Here is an 18970-nt window from a genome sequence, read left to right on the forward strand (position 1 = left end):
AATCAGTTTTGTTGTGACAAGGTAGGGTTGGTATATGACAGATGGAAATGCTTTAGTTTAACAAAGTGTCTGCTAAGTGTGTAGACAATTGCGTTTAAAAAAACGAACACTTTTTAAAAATAAAATAGTTTTAGAGAACTTTTTAAGTTAAAAATAACTTTATCTTCACTGGGTCCTCAGATGATATTATAAACTAATAATACTCTCAACAAAAATATAAACGCAAAATGTAAAGTGTTGGTCCCATGTTTCATGAGCTGAAATATAAATATACGTAAGTATCAAAAGTAAAAGTATAAATAAATTCAAATTGTTTATAAGATCAGGTGTTCTTTTGTTATGGAGAACCAGGGGCACACGACAACACGCAGACATTTTCAAACTAAGCGTTTAATGAGTCCTCCAGATCAGAGGCCGTAGGGGTGACCAGGGATGTTCTCTTTCCTGTCCTGCTAAGTATTGAAAATGTAACAAGGACTTTTGGGTGTCAGGGAAAATGTACGGAGTAAAAATAACATTTTCTTTAGGAATGTAGTAAAGTAAAACGTAAAAGTAAAGTTCTGATTGGCTAATTGACATCATTTGAGTCAATTGGAGGTGTACTTGTGGATGTATTTCGAGGTCTACCTTCAAACTCAGTGCCTCTTTTCTTGACATCTTGGGAGAATCAAAAGAAATCAGCCAAATTGTAGACCTCCACAAGTCTGATTCTGTTGTGCAGGTGAGTGAGAACCCAAAAGCGGTTTAACAAAAACAGAGTCTTTTACTGTAAACACAGGGAAGACATAGATCCTCTTCAGATGTAGATAATGGAAAAATAGACAACCCGCAGAGAGGGCGACAAATGAAACAAAAAGTCCTTCTGATAATTACAAAAGAGCCCCCTTCTTAGCAGCAGAGGAGAATAGCTGGGTTAGCGGCGACAGGCTGCAGGTCTCTCTGGGTAGGCGCGGGTCGTAGAGGAACAGTGGTACCTGATCTCACGTAGCATCAGATGAACTGGACACAGTACAAACGACAAGACAGTTAGCTGAGAACAGGATGCACTTGCCAGGCGGATTCCGACAGGACGGGACAGGACAAGGGTGAAGCAAACGAGACGATAGTTTGTTTCTGGCATGAGAAACTCAAACGAGAATCTGACAAAGAAAGAAGCAGGAACAGAGAGAGAAATGGAGACCTAATCAGAGGGAAAAAGGGAACAGGTGGGAAGAGGGTGAACGAGGTAGTTAGAGGAGATGCTGGAGGAGGAGAGAAAGAGAAGGTAACCTAATACGACCAGCAGAGGGAGACAGAGTAAAGAGAAAGAACAGGAACAAGACATGACAAGACATGACAGATTCATCCTTGCAAGCTATTTCCAAATGCCTGAAGGTACCATGTTCATCTTTACAAACAATAGTACGCAAGTATAAACACCATGGGACCACACAGCAGTCATACCGCTCAGGAAGGAGATGTGTTCTGTCTCCTAGAGATGAACGTACTTTGGTGTGAAAATGCAAATCAATCCCAGAACAACAGCAAAGGACCTTGTGAAGATGCTAGAGGAAACTGGTACAAAAGTATCTCTATTTACAGTTAAATTAGTCCGATATCAAGTCCTATATCGACATAAACTGAAAGGCCGCTCAGCAAGGAAGAAGCCACTGTTCCAAAACTGCCATACGGATTGTAACTGCACATGGGGACAAAGATCGTACTTTTTGGAGTTATGTCCTCTGCTCTGATGAAACAAAAATATAGCTCTTTGGCCATAATGACCATCGTTATGTTTGGAGGAAAAAGGGTGAGGCTTGCAAGACGAAGAACACCATCCCAACCGTGAAGCACAGGGGTGGCAGCATTATGTTGTGGGGGTGCTTTTCTGCAGGAGGGACTGGTGTTCTTCACAAAATAGATGGCATCATGAAGGAGGAAGATTATGGGGCTATTTCGAATAAATATCTCAAGACGTCAGTCAGGAAGTTAAAGCTTGGTCGCAAATGGGTCTTCCAAATGGACAATGACCCCAAGCATACTTCCAAAGTTGTGGCAAAATGGCTTAAGGACAACAAAGTTGAGGTATTGGAGTGGCCATCACAAAGCCCTAACCTCAATCCTATAGAAACTTTGTGGGCAGAACTGAAAAAGCGTGTGCGAGCAAGGAGGCCTACAAACCTGACTCAGTTACACCAGCTCTGTCAGGAGGAATGGGCCAAAATTCACCCAACTTATTGTGGGAAGCTTGTGGAAGGTTACCCGAAACGTTTGACCCAAGTTAAACAATTTAAAGGCAATTCTACCAAATACTAATTGAGTGTATGTAAACTTCTCACCCACTGGGAATGTGATGAAAGAAATAAAAGCTTATAAATAATTCTCTACTATTATTCTGACATTTCACATTGTTAAAATAAAGTGGTGATCCTAACTGACCTAAAACAGAGAATTTTGACTTGGATTAAATGTCAGGAATTGTGAAAATCTGAGTTTAAATTTATTTGGCTGATGTGAATGTAAGCTTCCAACTGTAAGTATAGAATATATGGATGAGCTGTGACAGAATGGCTAAATTGCAATTGATTTTTTATTTGAACCTTTATTTAACTAGGCAAGTTATTTAAGAACGTATTATTTTTTACAATGACAGCCTAGGAACAGTGTCTTGTTCAGGGGCAGAATAACAGATTTTTACCTTGTCGGCTCGGGATTTCGATCTAGCAACCTTTCGGTTACTGGCCCAATACTAACCACAAGGCCACCTGCCACCCCTAGTAAAGAATAGATAGTAAAGGATACAGTATATACATATGAGATGAGCAATGTGATATATGTAAACATTCTTAGTGGCGTTATTAAAATGACTAGTGTTCCATTTTATTAAGGTGGCCAATGATATCAAGTCTGTCGGGAGGCAGCTGCCTCCCTGTGCTAGTGGGGGCTGTTTGAAAAACAGCTTTCTCAAGGCCATCAGATTGTTAATCTCTGTCCCAGCTTTGATGCATCTGTACTGAACTCGCCTTCTGGATGGAAGCAGGGTGAACATGTAGTGGCTCGGGTGGTTATTGACCTTGATGATCTTTTTGCCTTCCTGTGACATCGGGTGTTGTAGGTGTCCTGGAGTGCAGATAGTTTGCCCCTGGTGATGCGTTGTGTAGACCGCACCACCCTCTGGAGAGCCCTGCGGATGTGGGCGGTGCAGTTGCCGTACCAGGCGGTGATGCAGCCCGACAGGATGCTCTCGATTGTGCATCTAAAAGTTAGTGAGGGTTTTCGGGGACAAGCCACATTTATTTCATCCTCCTGAGTTTGAAAAGGCGCTGTTGCGTCTTCTTCACCACACTGTCTGTGTGCGTGGACCGTTTCAGTTTGTCGGTGATATGTTCACTGAGGAACTTAAAACTTTCCACCTTCTCCACTGCTGTCCCATAGATGTGGATGGGCGGTGCTCCCTTTGCTGTTTCCTGAAGTCCACAATCTTTTGTTTTGCTGACACCAAACTTTGAGGGCCCTCCCTGTAGGCTGTCTAGTTGTTGGTAATCAAGCCTACCACTGTAGTGTCGTCTGCAAACTTGATGATTCAGTTGGAGGCGTGCATGGCCACGCAGTCGTGGGTGAACAGGGAGTACAGGAGAGGGCTGAGAACGCACCCTTGTGGGGCCCCAGTGTTGAGGATCAGCGGAGTGATGTTTCCTACCTTCACCACCTGGGGGCGGCCCATTAGGAAGTCCAGGACCCAGTTGCACAGTGCGGGGTCAAGACCCAGGGTCTCAAGCTTAATGAGTTTTGAGGGTACTGTGGTGTTGAATGCTGAGCTGTAGTCAAAGAACAGCATTCTTCCATAGGTATTCCTCTGGTGTAGATGGGCTTGTTTATTGTGACGGCGATTGCATCGTTTGTGGACCTATTAGGGCGGTAAGCAAATTGGAGTGGGTCTAGGGTGACGGGTAGGTGGAGGTGATAGGATCCTTGACTAGTCTTTCAAAGCACTTCATGATGACAGAAGTGAGTGCTATGGGGTGGTAGTCATTTTGTTCAGTTCACTTTACACCACTGCAAATTTGTTTACATCCTTGTTGTTAAGCAATTCTCTTTTGCCAAGATGTCGGGTGGATGGATTATCACAAAGCTGGTTAAACAGCATGATCATTACACAGACACCTTGTGCTGGGGACAATAAAAGGCCACTCAAAATGTGAAGTTTTGTCTCACAACACAATGCCACAGATGTATGATGTTTTGAGGGAGCGTGCAATTGGCATGCTGACTACAGGAATGTCCACCAGAGCTGTTGCCAGATAATTAAATGTTAATTTCTCTATCTTAAGCCGCCTCAATGTCAGTTTAGAGAATTTGGCAGTAGATCCAACCGGCCTCACAACCACAGACCATGTATGGCGTTGTGTGGCTGAGCCATTTGCTTATGTCAGCGTTGTGAACATAGTGCCCCATGGTGGGGGTGGGATTATGGTTTGGGCACGCATAAGCTACGGACAACTAACACAATTGCAATTTATCGATGGCAATCTGAATGCACAGAGATACCGTGACGAGATCCTGAGGCCCATTGTCTTGCCATTCTTCCACCACCATCACCTCATGTTTCAGCATGATCAAATCAAAGTTTATTTGGCACGTGCGCTGAACACAACTGGTTACAGTGAAATGCTTAATACGGGCTCCAACCAACAGTGTAATTTTTAAGTTAATAATGCACAGTCCCTTTGACACTTCTCTGTTTGTAAACAAATTTGCAAATCAGCATTGAAAAAGGTTGCACATTTTTAATTTCTTCCACCTGAGCGAGTCTGACCACAAGTCAGAGACCACTATGATGACACATCAAATGGGTTTGATGGATCGTGGGAAAAGAGCAGGAATATGCTTTTGTAGGCTACAGTCCAAGCTACGTCTTCCAATGGTACGACTGCTGTCGGCATCCAAAGATTATCCAACTTGAATAAACTCTTGGAGGTAAGGATGAAAGCAGTGGTGTTGTCTACGGCGATACCGATATCACTTATTGTTATCTACATAGCGCATTGATGTGAAACACTGCTGCTCTCTCATTTAGATATTTGCACATTACGGATTATGGTTGTGGATGAATGTTCACAAATCTAAAAGTGCATTTGAACCCAATAATGGTAGAATTCAAGAAGTTGAAGCTGCCTATCAATCATTGTTTTTGAAACCAGTGGGCAGACAGTGACAGGGCTCTTGCAACAGCTGCACAGGGTGGATACCAGCCTATGGAATAAAAGTGGGGCTTTTATTGCTCAATCTAATACATGCTGATAAAACATTTTTTATCCATAGGCCTAATGGACACATGGTTCAAACTCACACACGTTTGATAGACTGAAAGGGGCAATCTAATGGCTTTTGGATGTTGTGGTAGCAGAATCAGAATTAGTTAGGTAACATTGATAAATAAGATGTTTTATTTACATAATACTGCTTATGTGAGATATTTGTCATTAGGATGTTCTTCTTCTGGATAATACTGTTGGCAGTTTGCAGTTATCCCTTCTCTGCTAGGGCTTAGTCACTAGGGGCCCAGAGAGGGGAGAGGTCAGGCTTGTCTTCATATGTCAATGTATCTGTTAAACCATGTGATGCTATGAAGAATATCAGAAGGGGAGGAGGACAGAATGGAGGCTTGTCTTCTTATGGGAATGTGTCTGGAACTATTGTATGTCCCCTCTGAGGTTGCCCTTATCTTGATTTAGTATAAGACCAAAGAGGCTCACTGTCTTTTCTGATCTTGTCCAGGAGGGGGTGCATTTGAGATGGAAGAATCTATAATTGACAATTGATATATGCCATTGGATGAGATAATGTTTTGGTCCTGAGTGGTACCAAGAACGAGATAGGAACTTTGTTTAGGAGAGCAAACTGAACGATAATTTATAGCTAATGCTATCTAGCTATGGGATACTCCTCTTTCAAGTAAAAGGTTCTTTGTGAACTGTTCCTAAGATCTGTGTTTCGTCATGTGAGTTGAGATGGGTGTGTCTTGGCTGTAAATGATACAAAGAACTGTTTTGTAAGCACTCTCAGAAAATTCATTTATAGACACTGAATTGATTGGAGAGTCACAGGGCTATGGTGAAGCTCATATATAATTAAAGATGGACTTTATAATATACTCTGACTTGTGTGTGGTTTGCTCTCTCAATGTTTAGTAATACAGGAAATTACCACGACAATGTATGAATAAAATATCACCATTTAATTCTTGAAAGATAGAATTTATAAATGCCTCATGAGCTTAGTTCAACTGTCATACTCCATGAGAACCCAGAATATGATCTTGTTTTTCTCCTATGTTTGTAAACATTGAATAGCCTCATAAAATGGTTAAAACAATGTTGATATCATGGATGGTCAGTCCTTGCAGCATCCATACTGTAGCTCTGTCTATTAATCTGAGACTGGTTACATTTCTTCAGGCCCATCCCTCAGCTTTTTACCAAAACAGAGGCGGGGGCAACTGTTTTGTTCTTGTTTCATCTGTTGATTTGCCCTTTAAATGGCTGTATATTATCAAGATATCAGCGTCCCCAACGAAAAGGTAAACAGGCCTATAGCAAATGCAGCATATGGCATACATTTTTTCACATGTAAATAGCACTTTTCAGTAGTGCTCAAAGCATGCCATTCCATGAGCGCAGCATTTATTTATCAACTCGAATCAATGAGCCCAATCAGTCCTCCATGACAACAAAATCATAAACAACAGAGTAGGGCTGGCTAAATCCTTAGTTTTGGGTCATGCTCAGGCAAAACAATTTAACTTATCTATACTTCCATATTTCCAAGTGCTATTCTTGAAGATCTAGGGGTATAACATTTATTGGAATGACTGGCATTCTGATTGACTTTGGTTTTTAATGTAAATATATAATTTAATTGTATTATTATTATATGTAGTAGAAAGCGATGGGTTAGAAGAAGCCTACATAACCAACCCATAAAGTAAAACTGAATGTCCATATATGGCCAGCTATGTAAACTTGAACATTGATTTATCCTGCAGTAGATGTGGTTCAATTGGTAACAAACGTTTTTGTCTTCTAATGCCTCTTAAGGGGAAAGTAATCTAAAAGTAACTGAATGTAGGCATATTACATTACTGAGTTTGGGTAATCCAAAAGTTACATTACTAATTACAATTTTGGACCTGTAACTGTAAAGGATTACATTTAGAAAGTAACCTTCCCAACCCTTCTTGAGACATAATGTACATCAAATGCTAATAGAGTTATTTTATTTGCCCAGCAAATTCATTCTTTGTTCAGTACTTCTCTGCAGGGTGGTGCACTCCTTGGAATGTCTCAATGTTTCTGGGTGTAACATAATTCTAAATCCTGAGGTTGTTGTTGTAAGCAATAACATCTGGCTGGTGACTCAGCATTGCAGACTGAACCAGAAACTCCCTAGCTGGGCAATAAAGTACCATATATAAATGGGAAATATATTTTTGTCTAAGGGGGATAAACAAAGAACTTAACAGAGATGGATTTGACTGTCTGCTGTCATTTATTCTCAACATCTGTTTTACACTCGCACTGCAGCGGTCTGTATGACCATAATTATGACGGTAAGATGTAGTGTGTTTTCACATCTATTTCACTTTTGTTTATTATCTATTTCACTTGCTTTGGCAATGTAAACATACGTTTCCCATGCCAATAAAGCCCTTAAATTGAATTGAATAAATAGCTTCTGACATGATCAAATACACTACTCCTACGCTAGTACTCTATTTAAACAGGAAGGGCTACAACTATGGCGATGATAAATAAAGTACACAGAAGGGAGGAGCGTGGAGTGGGGGGTGGAAGGGAGGGTCCAAAATATTTTTGTGCGGCTACGATCTTCCATGAGCAACATTTTGCTTAACACGATTGGTCGGCGGTGACGAAATGGGCGGTTCTACGGTCTCTGGTGAAAGCGTCAAATAAACTTGTATCAGCTGTTCAGACCATTCTACTCACATCCACTGATAAAAACGTCAGCGACGAAGAGAGACGGTCGTCTGCTACCCCAACCCTAAAAGGATTGAGATTTTTTCAGATTGGAACTCGAGGGCAGCGTCAAACCGTATTCAGGTAGCGAGCGACGCAGTTTGTTTTGTGAATAAATCCATTTCTGTGTGCGGTGTGCTGTTGTCTATATTTGGAGATTTAGCTATAACGTTACATTGCTCAACTATAGTAGGCCTACGTGGAACATAAATCTGCCCATTACAGGATACTGGTAAACAATGCATTTACAATGCCAGCATCATCGTGGCACCTGCTGTTTGTGTTTAATTAAATATTTTGCCTCACCTAGCCATAAAGTGATATATTCAAGGCCTAACGTCGTTAACTATATGTGGAGGGCAACCTTGCTGAACTTGATTAGGCTATGCATGGAATTCTAGGTCGTCTGTCTTGTGATTTAGGACAAGTCATCATCACCAACCATCAACCGATATGTAACCATGGCAGCGCTTGACTTGGACTTGAACTCACCGTTGCTGAGTACAGGCATCTCAACATTTCTACTGCTTCATCTCCTGTTCCTCTTGTAGCATATTAGCTCAAAAGTATTGTGGAGCTCCTGCACCTAAATATAAACAGTACCGGCACGGCACTTATACAGTCAAGCACTGTATGTAACCGGTGTCACAGCCACTCTTCCTCCCTCTCTCTTCACAGGAAATATGAACTCCCTACCGGGAAGGAGTGTGTCACTGTGTAGAATCTGCACAGTGGGCGCTATGAGGGTCCTCGTGGGTGCACCAGGTCACCCTGTCACGATGGCCCGTGCGACTTGCCTTGAGACCGTCAGAGTGTGTCACTCGGTCTCGAGCTGCAAGGGCAGCGTCAACACCAAGAAGCGCGGTTATGACATTACCAGAAACCCACACCTGAACAAGGTAAAGCCCTGGATCAAGGTCCCCCAACTAGGGGCCTTGATTTTATTTGGCCCCCCAAGTTTTCTGAGCAACAAAATGTAAAAACACCAGCAGAGACTGTAAAAACACCAGCAGATCAGCTCCAAGTGATTTTTAATATCCAAAGTTCCAAAGTATTCTCACACATCATAGAGAGATATACACTGAGTGTACAAAACATTAAAGTGGAACTGACAGCGTTTTAATTACTTTGCAGATATGAAACAAACAGACAATATCAGTAAAAAATATACAATTCCCAGTTTTATGCTACAAAACCAATTTCATCAGAGGTTTTAAAAATAGTTTGTTTCACCCAAAATTCCATGACATATAGTAAGGAATTGTTGTAAAAATACAGTGCATTTGGATAGTATTCAGACCACTTGACTTTTTAATTTTTTTGTTACGTTACAGCCTTATTCTAAAATGTATTAAATTGTTTTTCCCTCATCAATATACACACACTACCCCATAATGACAAAGCAAAAACAGGTTTTTAGAAATGTTTGCAAATGTATTAAAAATAAATAACTAAAATATCCCATTTACATAAGTAAGTATTCAGACCCTTTACTTTGTTGAAGCAGCTTTGGCAGCGATTGCAGCCTCAAGTCTTCTTGGGTATGACGCTGCAAGCTTGGCACATCTGTATTTGGGGAATTTCTCCCATTCTTCTCTGCAGATCCTCTCAAGATCTGTCAGGTTGGATGGGGAACGTCGCTGCACAGCTATTTTCAGGTCTCTCCAGAGATGTTAGATCTGGTTCAAGTCCAGGCTCTGGCTGGGCCACTCAAGGACATTCAGATACTTGTCCCGAAGCCACTCCAGCGTTGTATTGGCTGTGTGCTTAGGGTCGTTGTCCTGTTGGAAGGTGAACCTTCGCCCCCAGTCTGAGGTCCTGAGCGCTCTGGAGCAGGTTTTCATCAATGATCTCTCTGCACTTTGTTCCGTTCATCTTTCCCTCAATCTTGACTTGTCTCCCAGTCACTGCCGCTAAAAAACATCCCAACAGCGTGATGCTACCACCACCATGCTTCACCGTAAGGATAGAGGCAGGTTTCCTCCAGACGTGACGCATGGCATTCAGGCCAAAAGGTTCATTCTTGGTTTCATCAGACCAGAAAATCTTGTTTCTCATTAAAGTCCTTTCGGTAAACTCCAAGCAGGCTGTCATGTGCCTTTTACTGAGGAGTGGCTTCTGTCTAGCCACTCTAACATAAAGGCCGGATTTTGTCATTTTTTATTTCACCATTATTTAACCAGGTGGCCAGTTGGGAACAAGTTCTCATTTACAACTGCGACCTGGCCAAGATAAAGCAAAGCAGTGCGACACCAACAACAACACAGAGTTACACATGGAATAACGAAGCATACAGTCAAAAATAAAATAGAACAATATATATATACAGTGTGTGCAAATGAGGTAAAATAAGGGAGGTAAGGCAATAAATAGGCCATAGTGGCGAAATAATTACAATTTAGCAATTAAAACACAAGTAGAGATACAGGGGTGCAAGAAGCAAAAAAAAAAAAACAGTATGGGGATGTTGGATGGGATGGTTGGATGGGATGTTTACAGATGGGCTATGTACAGATGCAGTGGTCTGTGAGCTGCTCTGACAGCTGGTGCTTAAAGATAGAGAGGGAGCTTCAGTGATTTTGCAATTAGGTCCAGTCATTGGCAGCAGAGAACTGTAAGGAAAGGTGGCCAAAGGAGGAATTGGCTTTGGGGCTGACCAGTGAAATATACCTGCTGGAGCACATGCTACGGGTGGGTGCTGCTATGGTGACCAGTGAGCTGAGATAAAGGCGGGGCTTTACCTAGCAAATGACCTAGGCTTTGGTGACGAATATGAAGCGAGGGCCAGCCAACGAGAGTATACAGGTCACAGTGGTGGGTAGTATATGGGGCTTTGGTGACAAAATGGATGCCACTGTGATAGACTGCATCCAATTTGCTGAGTAGAGTGTTGGAGGCAATTTTGTAAATGACATCGCCGCAATCAAGGATCGGATAGTCAGTTTTACGAGGGTATGTTTGGCAGCATGAGTGAAGGATGCTTTGTTGGGAAATTGAAAGCCGATTGTAGATTACATTTTTTTGGTGTGCTGCAGAGATAGTTGTCCTTCTGGAAGGTTCTCCCATCTCCACAAAGGAACTCTGGAGCTCTGTCAGAGTGACCATTGGGTTCTTGGTCACCTCCAAGACCAAGGCCCTTCTCACCCGATTGTTCAGTTTGGGTAGGTGGCCATCTCTAGGAATAGTCTTGGTGGTTCCAAACTTCTTACATTTAAGAATGGTTGAGGCCACTGTGTTCTTGGGGACCTGCAATGCTGCAGAAATATTTTGCTATCCAACCCCAGATCTGTGCCTAGACACAATCCTGTCTCCGAGCTCTACGGACAATTCCTTCGACCTCATGGCTTGGTTTTTGCTCTGACATGCACTGTCAACTGTGGGACCTTACCTTCCAGTCAATTGAATTTACCACAGGTGGAATCCAATCAAGTTGTAGAAACATCTCAAGGATAATCAATGGAAACAGGATGCACCTGAGCTCAATTTCAAGTCTCATAGCAAAGGGTCTGAATACTTGTTAATAAGGTATTTCTCTTTTCGCTTTGTCATTGTGGGCTATTGTGTGTAGATTGATGAGGTAAACATTTAATACATTTTAGAATACGGCTGTAACCTAAGTAAATGTGTAAAAAGTGAAGGGATCTGAATACTTTCCGAATGCACTGTAAATCAATCTGACAGACAGACAGACAGACAGACAGACAGACAGACAGACAGACAGACAGACAGATAGATCGATCGATCGAGTTAAAGTAAACCTGTCAGATAGCGTAGCAGTTACAGGCCTTAAAGGAAACAGCTGACTAGCGACGGCAATTACACCAAAAATGTCTAAAAAACCTTGTTTTGTTTTGTCATTATGGGGTTTTGTGTGTAGGTTGATGAGGGGCATTTTTTATTGAATCAATTTTAGAATAAGGCTGTAAAGGTACAAAATGAGAAAAAAAACAGAATGCACTGTAGATGGATGCAGTTCAATGCTTGATTAATATAATTCACCAATACATTTCTAATATTGCTGTCAGGTTGTAAATCAAAGCTGGCCTGGTACATTGTTTGCTACCTGCACCCATTCGGGATGTACTGTTTCGCGTTGTGCTGCACTACAAGTCACAGCAAGACAAACGGTGCTGTATCATATCATCACTAATGGCACTGACCAAATCTTCGACCAGACCTAAAGTTTAAACATGTTGTATGCTAAATGTCCTTGCCAAGTTTCAGTTCCAACAGATGTTTTAAAATTTTTAATTTAACTAAGCAAATCATTTAAGAACAAATTCTTATTTACAATGACGCCCTACCCCGGGCCAAACCCTAACCCGGACGACGCTGGGCCAATTGTGCGCCGCCCTATGGAACTCCCAATCATGGCCGGTTGTGATACAGCCTGGAATCAATTCCGTAATGATGCCTCAAGCACTGAGATTCAGTGCCTTAGACCACTGTGCCACTCGGGAGCACAAACATGAATTTCTTTCTTTGACTCTCGCTTCTCCCGGAGCATAAAAAAACACAATTTAAATCCCCGGTCTGTGAGCTCTCTGAATTTGTAGAATCCTCGCTCTGGTTTCCCTTGACGATCTGGATTTTGTAGATAGATAAAGGTCCATGACAAATGAAGACAAACAAACTCACTTCGGAATAACATATTCAAAACAATTCACAACAAATAAATTCCATTCGCAGAAAACCACTCGGCGTCCTCTCTCCCGGCTATCCTGAACGACGTAGATATTCTAAAGGTATTAGTCTGTTCGTTGAAAAGAGTCACATCTTGTTTGAGAAGAGGATTTATATCAAACTAAAATCAAATAAAAAAGTTTCGATGTCCCATTTTTGTCTGGAACTATCAGACAACAGTGTAGACTACTCCAGCACCGCTGATATTCGGGTCATTGCTGGAGTCTACAGAAAATGTCATCTTGTTCGTCAAATAAGTTATATATATAAGTTACAAGTTCTAAGATAAAGGATTCACACGCAGACACACAAACGAGTATAAATTAGTCAACAGTCGAGTCCTCGACTTCATGAAATTACAGCCTGATGCATATCACCCTGTATCCCACTGCTGGCTTGCTTCTGAAGCTAAGCAGGGTTGGTCCCTGGATGGGAGACCAGATGCTGCTGGAAGTGGTGTTGGAGGGCCAGTAGGAGGCACTCTTTCCTCTGGTCTAAAAAATATTCCAATGCCCCAGGGCAGTGATTGGGGACACTGCTCTGTGTAGGGTGCAGTCTTTCGGATGGGATGTTAAACGGGTGTGCTGACTCTCTGAGGTTATTAAAGATCCCATGGTACTTATTGTAAGAGTAGGGGTGTTAACCCCGGTTTCCTGGCTAAATTCCCAATCTGGTCCTCAAACCATCATGGCCACCTAATCATCCCCAGCTTATTGGCTCATCCCAGTTTATTGGCTCATTCATCCCCCTCCTCTCCCCTGTAACTATTCCACAGGTCGTTGCTGTACATGAGAATGTGTTCTCAGTGAACCTACCTGGTAAAATAAAAAATGTGCCCGCATCAGGTAATTCAACTTCAATTGTGCTGCTTTCATGTGTTCCGTTTACAACGCGCAACAGAGAGACATGTTACAGAAATGCCAGTCCTAGCTAGGCTACTAAAATGTGGCAGTCTGGCTTCGTTTAAAAAATGATAACCAAAAACCTAAACCTGCAACAAAACACCATGCAAAGGACAAACGTGTAGGCCTTTTAAAGCAACATTTGAGCAGTAGCCTCGGCTGGCTACTCAACTACAAGGGGTTTTGAGTGCTGCATTCATTATTTATTTAGCAAGCTGTAAACACGGAGTCTAACCTTAACTAGCTAGCTACTAGGAGGATGTGATTGATGTCATTGGAGTAGTGAGTGAGTGACAGACTTTTTCCAATCATATCGTTTTTCGGTGGCCACTTCTAGAGATGCAGGTGTCATTTGGTTAGCTAGCAATAAATGTGAATCACTTTACTAGCTAGCTATGCTGACCTTGAACGACTGTTATCCACAGTTAGTATATCTCTTAGTTGTCAATAAAATGTATTTGGTATCGATCAAATGGGTGGGCAGGCAAGTTCTCCCATTCAGCTGTCAAAACGTGTGACGATCAGGCTACTATTCCCCATCGTTTATTAGTGTAATTTTGACGACCAACTAGTTGAAAGAGTTTGAGAGGTTTTATCAAATGTTCTCTCGTTAGACTAGCTCATCTCGTTCTGGCTAGCATTAGCTAGTTGTTGATGTTCATAGGCAACTGAGGGAGAGAGAGCCTACCTTTTTCATGGTTGTTACATCAATAGAACTGTGAACTTCCTATAAGTAAGAGTACTCCCGTGGTATTTACATGTACTGTGTATCTGTGCCATTCAGAGGGTGAATGGACAAGGCAAAATATGTAAGTGCCTTTAAACGGGGTGTGGTAGTAGGTGCCAGACGCACCGGTTTGTGTCAAGAACTGCAACGCTGCTGTGGTTTTCACACTCAACAGTTTTCCGTTTGTATCAAGAATGGTCCACCATCCAAAGGACATTCAACAATCTTGACACAACTGTGGAAAACATTGGAGTCAAACATGGGCCAGCATCCCTGTGGAACGCTTTCGACACCTTGTAGAGTGCATACCCTGGCTAATTAACCTGTTCTAAGGGCAAGGGGGATGCAACTCAATATTAGGAAGGTGTTCTTAATGTTTGGTACACTCAGTGTATGTAATCAAATACAAATGTAAGCAAGGTTTGAAATTATTATGTTTTAGTCAAATATTATATCTGTTTGCAGTCTACAAGTGATTTATGATTATGTTCAGGCCTCCTGACAATCACTCAATAAAAAATTGTCCCGCGGCTGAATCTCGTTGATGATTCCTGCCCCTAGAACACCACAGACAGTGCAGTGTCATCAGATGAAAATTCACTGCTCTCATTCAGGACATTGAGGTTATTCTATAGGTTCAGACTGGGTGATATACTGGTATTGATGCAGGGACCGGTTTGGGTTATTACTTTACCTTCTATACCGGTATTTGAATGTTTGGTTTGTTAAATGTGATACGCCATGTGTAATGCCAATTTTTATTGTTTACTTCGCTACTTGAGTCATCTCTCTCCGCTTTCTCTCTGCCACTTTCCACACAGACCTAGCCACGCCCCCTGTCACTCAAAGAGCGCATTTGATGTTCTCAACCACGAGACACTTGCATTCATTCTGCATGGTTAATGCAGCACATGCAACATTGTTGATGAAAACAATGTTGTTTTCACTTTGCTTCTTAATATAAATCCACTAGCGTTCTATAATAACACTATTAGTTTGTGTTTCATACATCAGCAACCAGCTAGTTTGTATTTTCTTAGCAAGTTGCCCTAAATCTTGTGAGATGCTAATTGTTAGTCGCTAATGCTAATAGCTAGCGAGCTAGCTAAAAATGTACTAAGTAAGAGCAAAAGTAGATAGCTAATACAGCCTAATAATACCAATGATTGTGTAGCCCTAAATCAGCATGTTGTTTGTGCAACAGTATGTTCTAAATCAAAGAGGAATATACAAAGCAAGCATATGTTAGCTACATGAAGTAGCTAATTTATAGGGTCCCCTAGGAAACACTTATCAACACTTCAGTCCTATCCTGTCACAATAGCTTCTCCCTGGCATTTTAATTCGTTGTCTTCTGAAACAACAGTCTTCAAAGTGCCCACTATATTCTATCTATATAATTAGAATAGTCATTCTATTTCCATGATTCCAACAGTTTTGCTCTAATTCACAAATCAAATCGCAAATGCAACGTTTGGTTAAAAATAAGTCCAAGATTATTTGCCCATATCGTGCAGCCATATGTGGCAGTGTGGAAATTATCTCAATTGAGCAGTGGTGTAAAGTACTTAAGTAAAAAATACTTTCAAGTACTGCTTAAGTCGTTTTTTGGGGTATCTTTACTTTACGATTTTTGACAATTTTTACATTTACTTCACTACATTCCTAAAGAAAATACTGTACTTTTTACTCCATACATTTTCCCTGACACCTAAAAGTACTTGTCACACATTGAATGCTTAGCAGGACAGGAAAAGGGTCCAATTCACGCACTTGTCAAGAGAACAAGTACTGCCTCTGATCTGGAAGACTCACTAAACACAAATGCTTTGTTTGTAAATTATGTCTGAGTGTTGTAGTGTGCCCCTGGCTACCTGTAAATACAACAAAAAAATAGAAAATTGTGGCATCTGGTTTGCTTAAAATTTTGATACTTAAGTACATTTAAAACCAAATCCTTTTAGACATTTACTCAAGTAGTATTTTACTGGGTGACTCACTTTTACTTGAGTAATTTTCAATTAACGTATCTTTACGCTTACTCAAGTAGGACAATTGGGTATTTTTTCCACCACTGCAATTGAGTGCAGGAAATTTGGAAATGATAAAAGTGCTGAAATTTGTTTTGGTTGAAGTTGAATTGAACAGCATCAAACAATCAGAAAGGAGAAAGACCCATTGAAATCACTGAGAATGTATGTGTTGCCACCCTAGGATCACTCACTAATAAAGCACCCTAGGGTCACTCACTAATAAAGCACCCTAGGGTCACTCACTAATAAAGCACCCTAGGATCACTCACTAATAAAGCACCCTAGGATCACTCACTAATAAAGCACCCTAGGATCACTCACTAATAAAGCACCCTAGGATCACTCACTAATAAAGCACCCTAGGATCACTCACTAATAAAGCACCCTAGGATCACTCACTAATAAAGCACCCTAGGATCACTCACTAATAAAGCACCCTAGGATCACTCACTAATAAAGCACCCTAGGATCACTCACTAATAAAGCACCCTAGGATCACTCACTAATAAAGTACCCTAGGATCACTCACTAATAAAGCACCCTAGGATCACTCACTAATAAAGCACCCTAGGATCACTCACTAATAAAGCACCCTAGGATCACTCACTAATAAAGCACCCTAGGATCACTCACTAATAAAGCACCCTAGGGTCACTCACTAATAAAGTACCCTAGGATCACTCACTAATAAAGCACCCTAGGATCACTCACTAATAAAGCACCCTAGGATCACGCACTAATAAAGCACCCTAGGATCACTCACTAATAAAGCACCCTAGGATCACTCACTAATAAAGCACCCTAGGATCACTCACTAATAAAGCACCCTAGGATCACTCACTAATAAAGCACCCTAGGATCACTCACTAATAAAGCACCCTAGGATCACTCACTAATAAAGTACCCTAGGATCACTCACTAATAAAGCACCCTAGGATCACTCACTAATAAAGCACCCTAGGATCACTCACTAATAAAGCACCCTAGGATCACTCACTAATAAAGTACCCTAGGATCACTCACTAATAAAGCACCCTAGGATCACTCACTAATAAAGCACCCTAGGATCACTCACTAATAAAGTACCCTAGGATCACTCACTAATAAAGCACCCTAGGATCACTCACTAATAAAGTACCCTAGGATCACTCACTAATAAAGTACCCTAGGATCACTCACTAATAAAGCACCCTAGGATCACTCACTAATAAAGCACCCTAGGATCACTCACTAATAAAGTACCCTAGGATCACTCACTAATAAAGCACCCTAGGATCACTCACTAATAAAGTACCCTAGGATCACTCACTAATAAAGTACCCTAGGATCACTCACTAATAAAGCACCCTAGGATCACTCACTAATAAAGTACCCTAGGATCACTCACTAATAAAGCACCCTAGGATCACTCACTAATAAAGTACCCTAGGATCACTCACTAATAAAGTACCCTAGGATCACTCACTAATAAAGCACCCTAGGATCACTCACTAATAAAGTACCCTAGGATCACTCACTAATAAAGCACCCTAGGGTCACTCACTAATAAAGTACCCTAGGATCACTCACTAATAAAGCACCCTAGGATCACTCACTAATAAAGCACCCTAGGATCACTCACTGATAAAGCAAATGTAGAACTTTTATTAATCAAAACTAAAAATACCGTCCAATTAAAAAAATAAAATGATAATGTGATATAATATTTTGACCATATCGCCCAGCCCTAGTGTAGGCTGCCTTACAATGAGTAAAGATGTGCTATGCACTACACAGATTATCTTCTAAGGCTGCTCAAGTGTCACTAAACAGTGTCTGTGGCAAATATTTATGCGCAAAATGTCAAATGTGTGTCAGAGAGGGTACAGTATGTTTACATGCAGACTAATAATTAGATGTTAAACTGATTATGGCAATAGGCAGATTATTCAATAGTCATATAAACACCATACTCTGCTTATCTTAATCGGCCCAAAGGTCCAAATCAAAGTCAACATACACCGATTAAAACACCTGGTTTTCTGAGCAATCTTTAGAATGATTAGGACATGTAAACGTCTTAATCAGAGTTCCAGGGGTGTATTTGATCTGCCCATGTGCTAGCACCAGTCAATGTAAACGTCTTAATCAGAGTTCCAGGGGTGTATTTGATCTGCCCATGTGCTAGCACCAGTCAATGTAAACGTCTTAATCAGAGTTCCAGGGGTGTATTTGATCTGCCCATGTGCTAGCACCAGTCAATGTAAACGTCTTAATCAGAGTTCCAGGGGTGTATTTGATCTGCCCATGTGCTAGCACCAGTCAATGTAAACGTCTTAATCAGAGTTCCAGGGGTGTATTTGATCTGCCCATGTGCTAGCACCAGTCGAGCGATCCTCCCTCTTTTGCGCGAGTGAAGCTTGTTCCGAACATCTGAATGTATGCGCCTTGGAAATAGATTTCATATTCAAACTTTGTCCGAACTCAGAATCAAATATGCTTCCCCAAAAATAACATGTTTTCTGTGGTAGAACGTTTATTTTTTGCTTGGTGTTTTTCTGCATTTTTAGAGTGCTATCAGGTGGTCTGATTTCAGATGTGTCCATGTAAACAGGATAATAAAAGAAATCA

The 18970-nt window shown here is 41.3% G+C and overlaps 1 protein-coding gene across 3 annotated transcripts in view; it reads left to right on the top strand.

Moving 5' to 3' along the window:
* The first annotated feature begins 7950 nt into the window (after positions 1 to 7950).
* The window catches only part of LOC139405272 (NADP-dependent malic enzyme, mitochondrial-like), a 30263-nt gene continuing 19243 nt past the window's right edge, over positions 7951 to 18970 (top strand). For 2 of the 3 annotated variants that reach the window (XM_071147703.1, XM_071147704.1), the window contains exons 1-3: positions 7971 to 8099; positions 8438 to 8516; positions 8694 to 8914. In XM_071147703.1, coding sequence (XP_071003804.1) covers positions 8477 to 8516; positions 8694 to 8914 — 261 coding nt within the window. In that variant the 5' untranslated portion in view covers positions 7971 to 8099; positions 8438 to 8476. Of the gene's footprint in view, positions 8100 to 8437; positions 8517 to 8693; positions 8915 to 18970 lie in introns of all 3 variants that reach the window. The other variant, XM_071147705.1, reaches the window with a different exon arrangement.

The sequence above is a fragment of the Oncorhynchus clarkii genome, chromosome 3, assembly GCF_045791955.1.
Source record: "Oncorhynchus clarkii lewisi isolate Uvic-CL-2024 chromosome 3, UVic_Ocla_1.0, whole genome shotgun sequence".
In the NCBI taxonomy this organism is placed as follows: domain Eukaryota; kingdom Metazoa; phylum Chordata; class Actinopteri; order Salmoniformes; family Salmonidae; genus Oncorhynchus; species Oncorhynchus clarkii.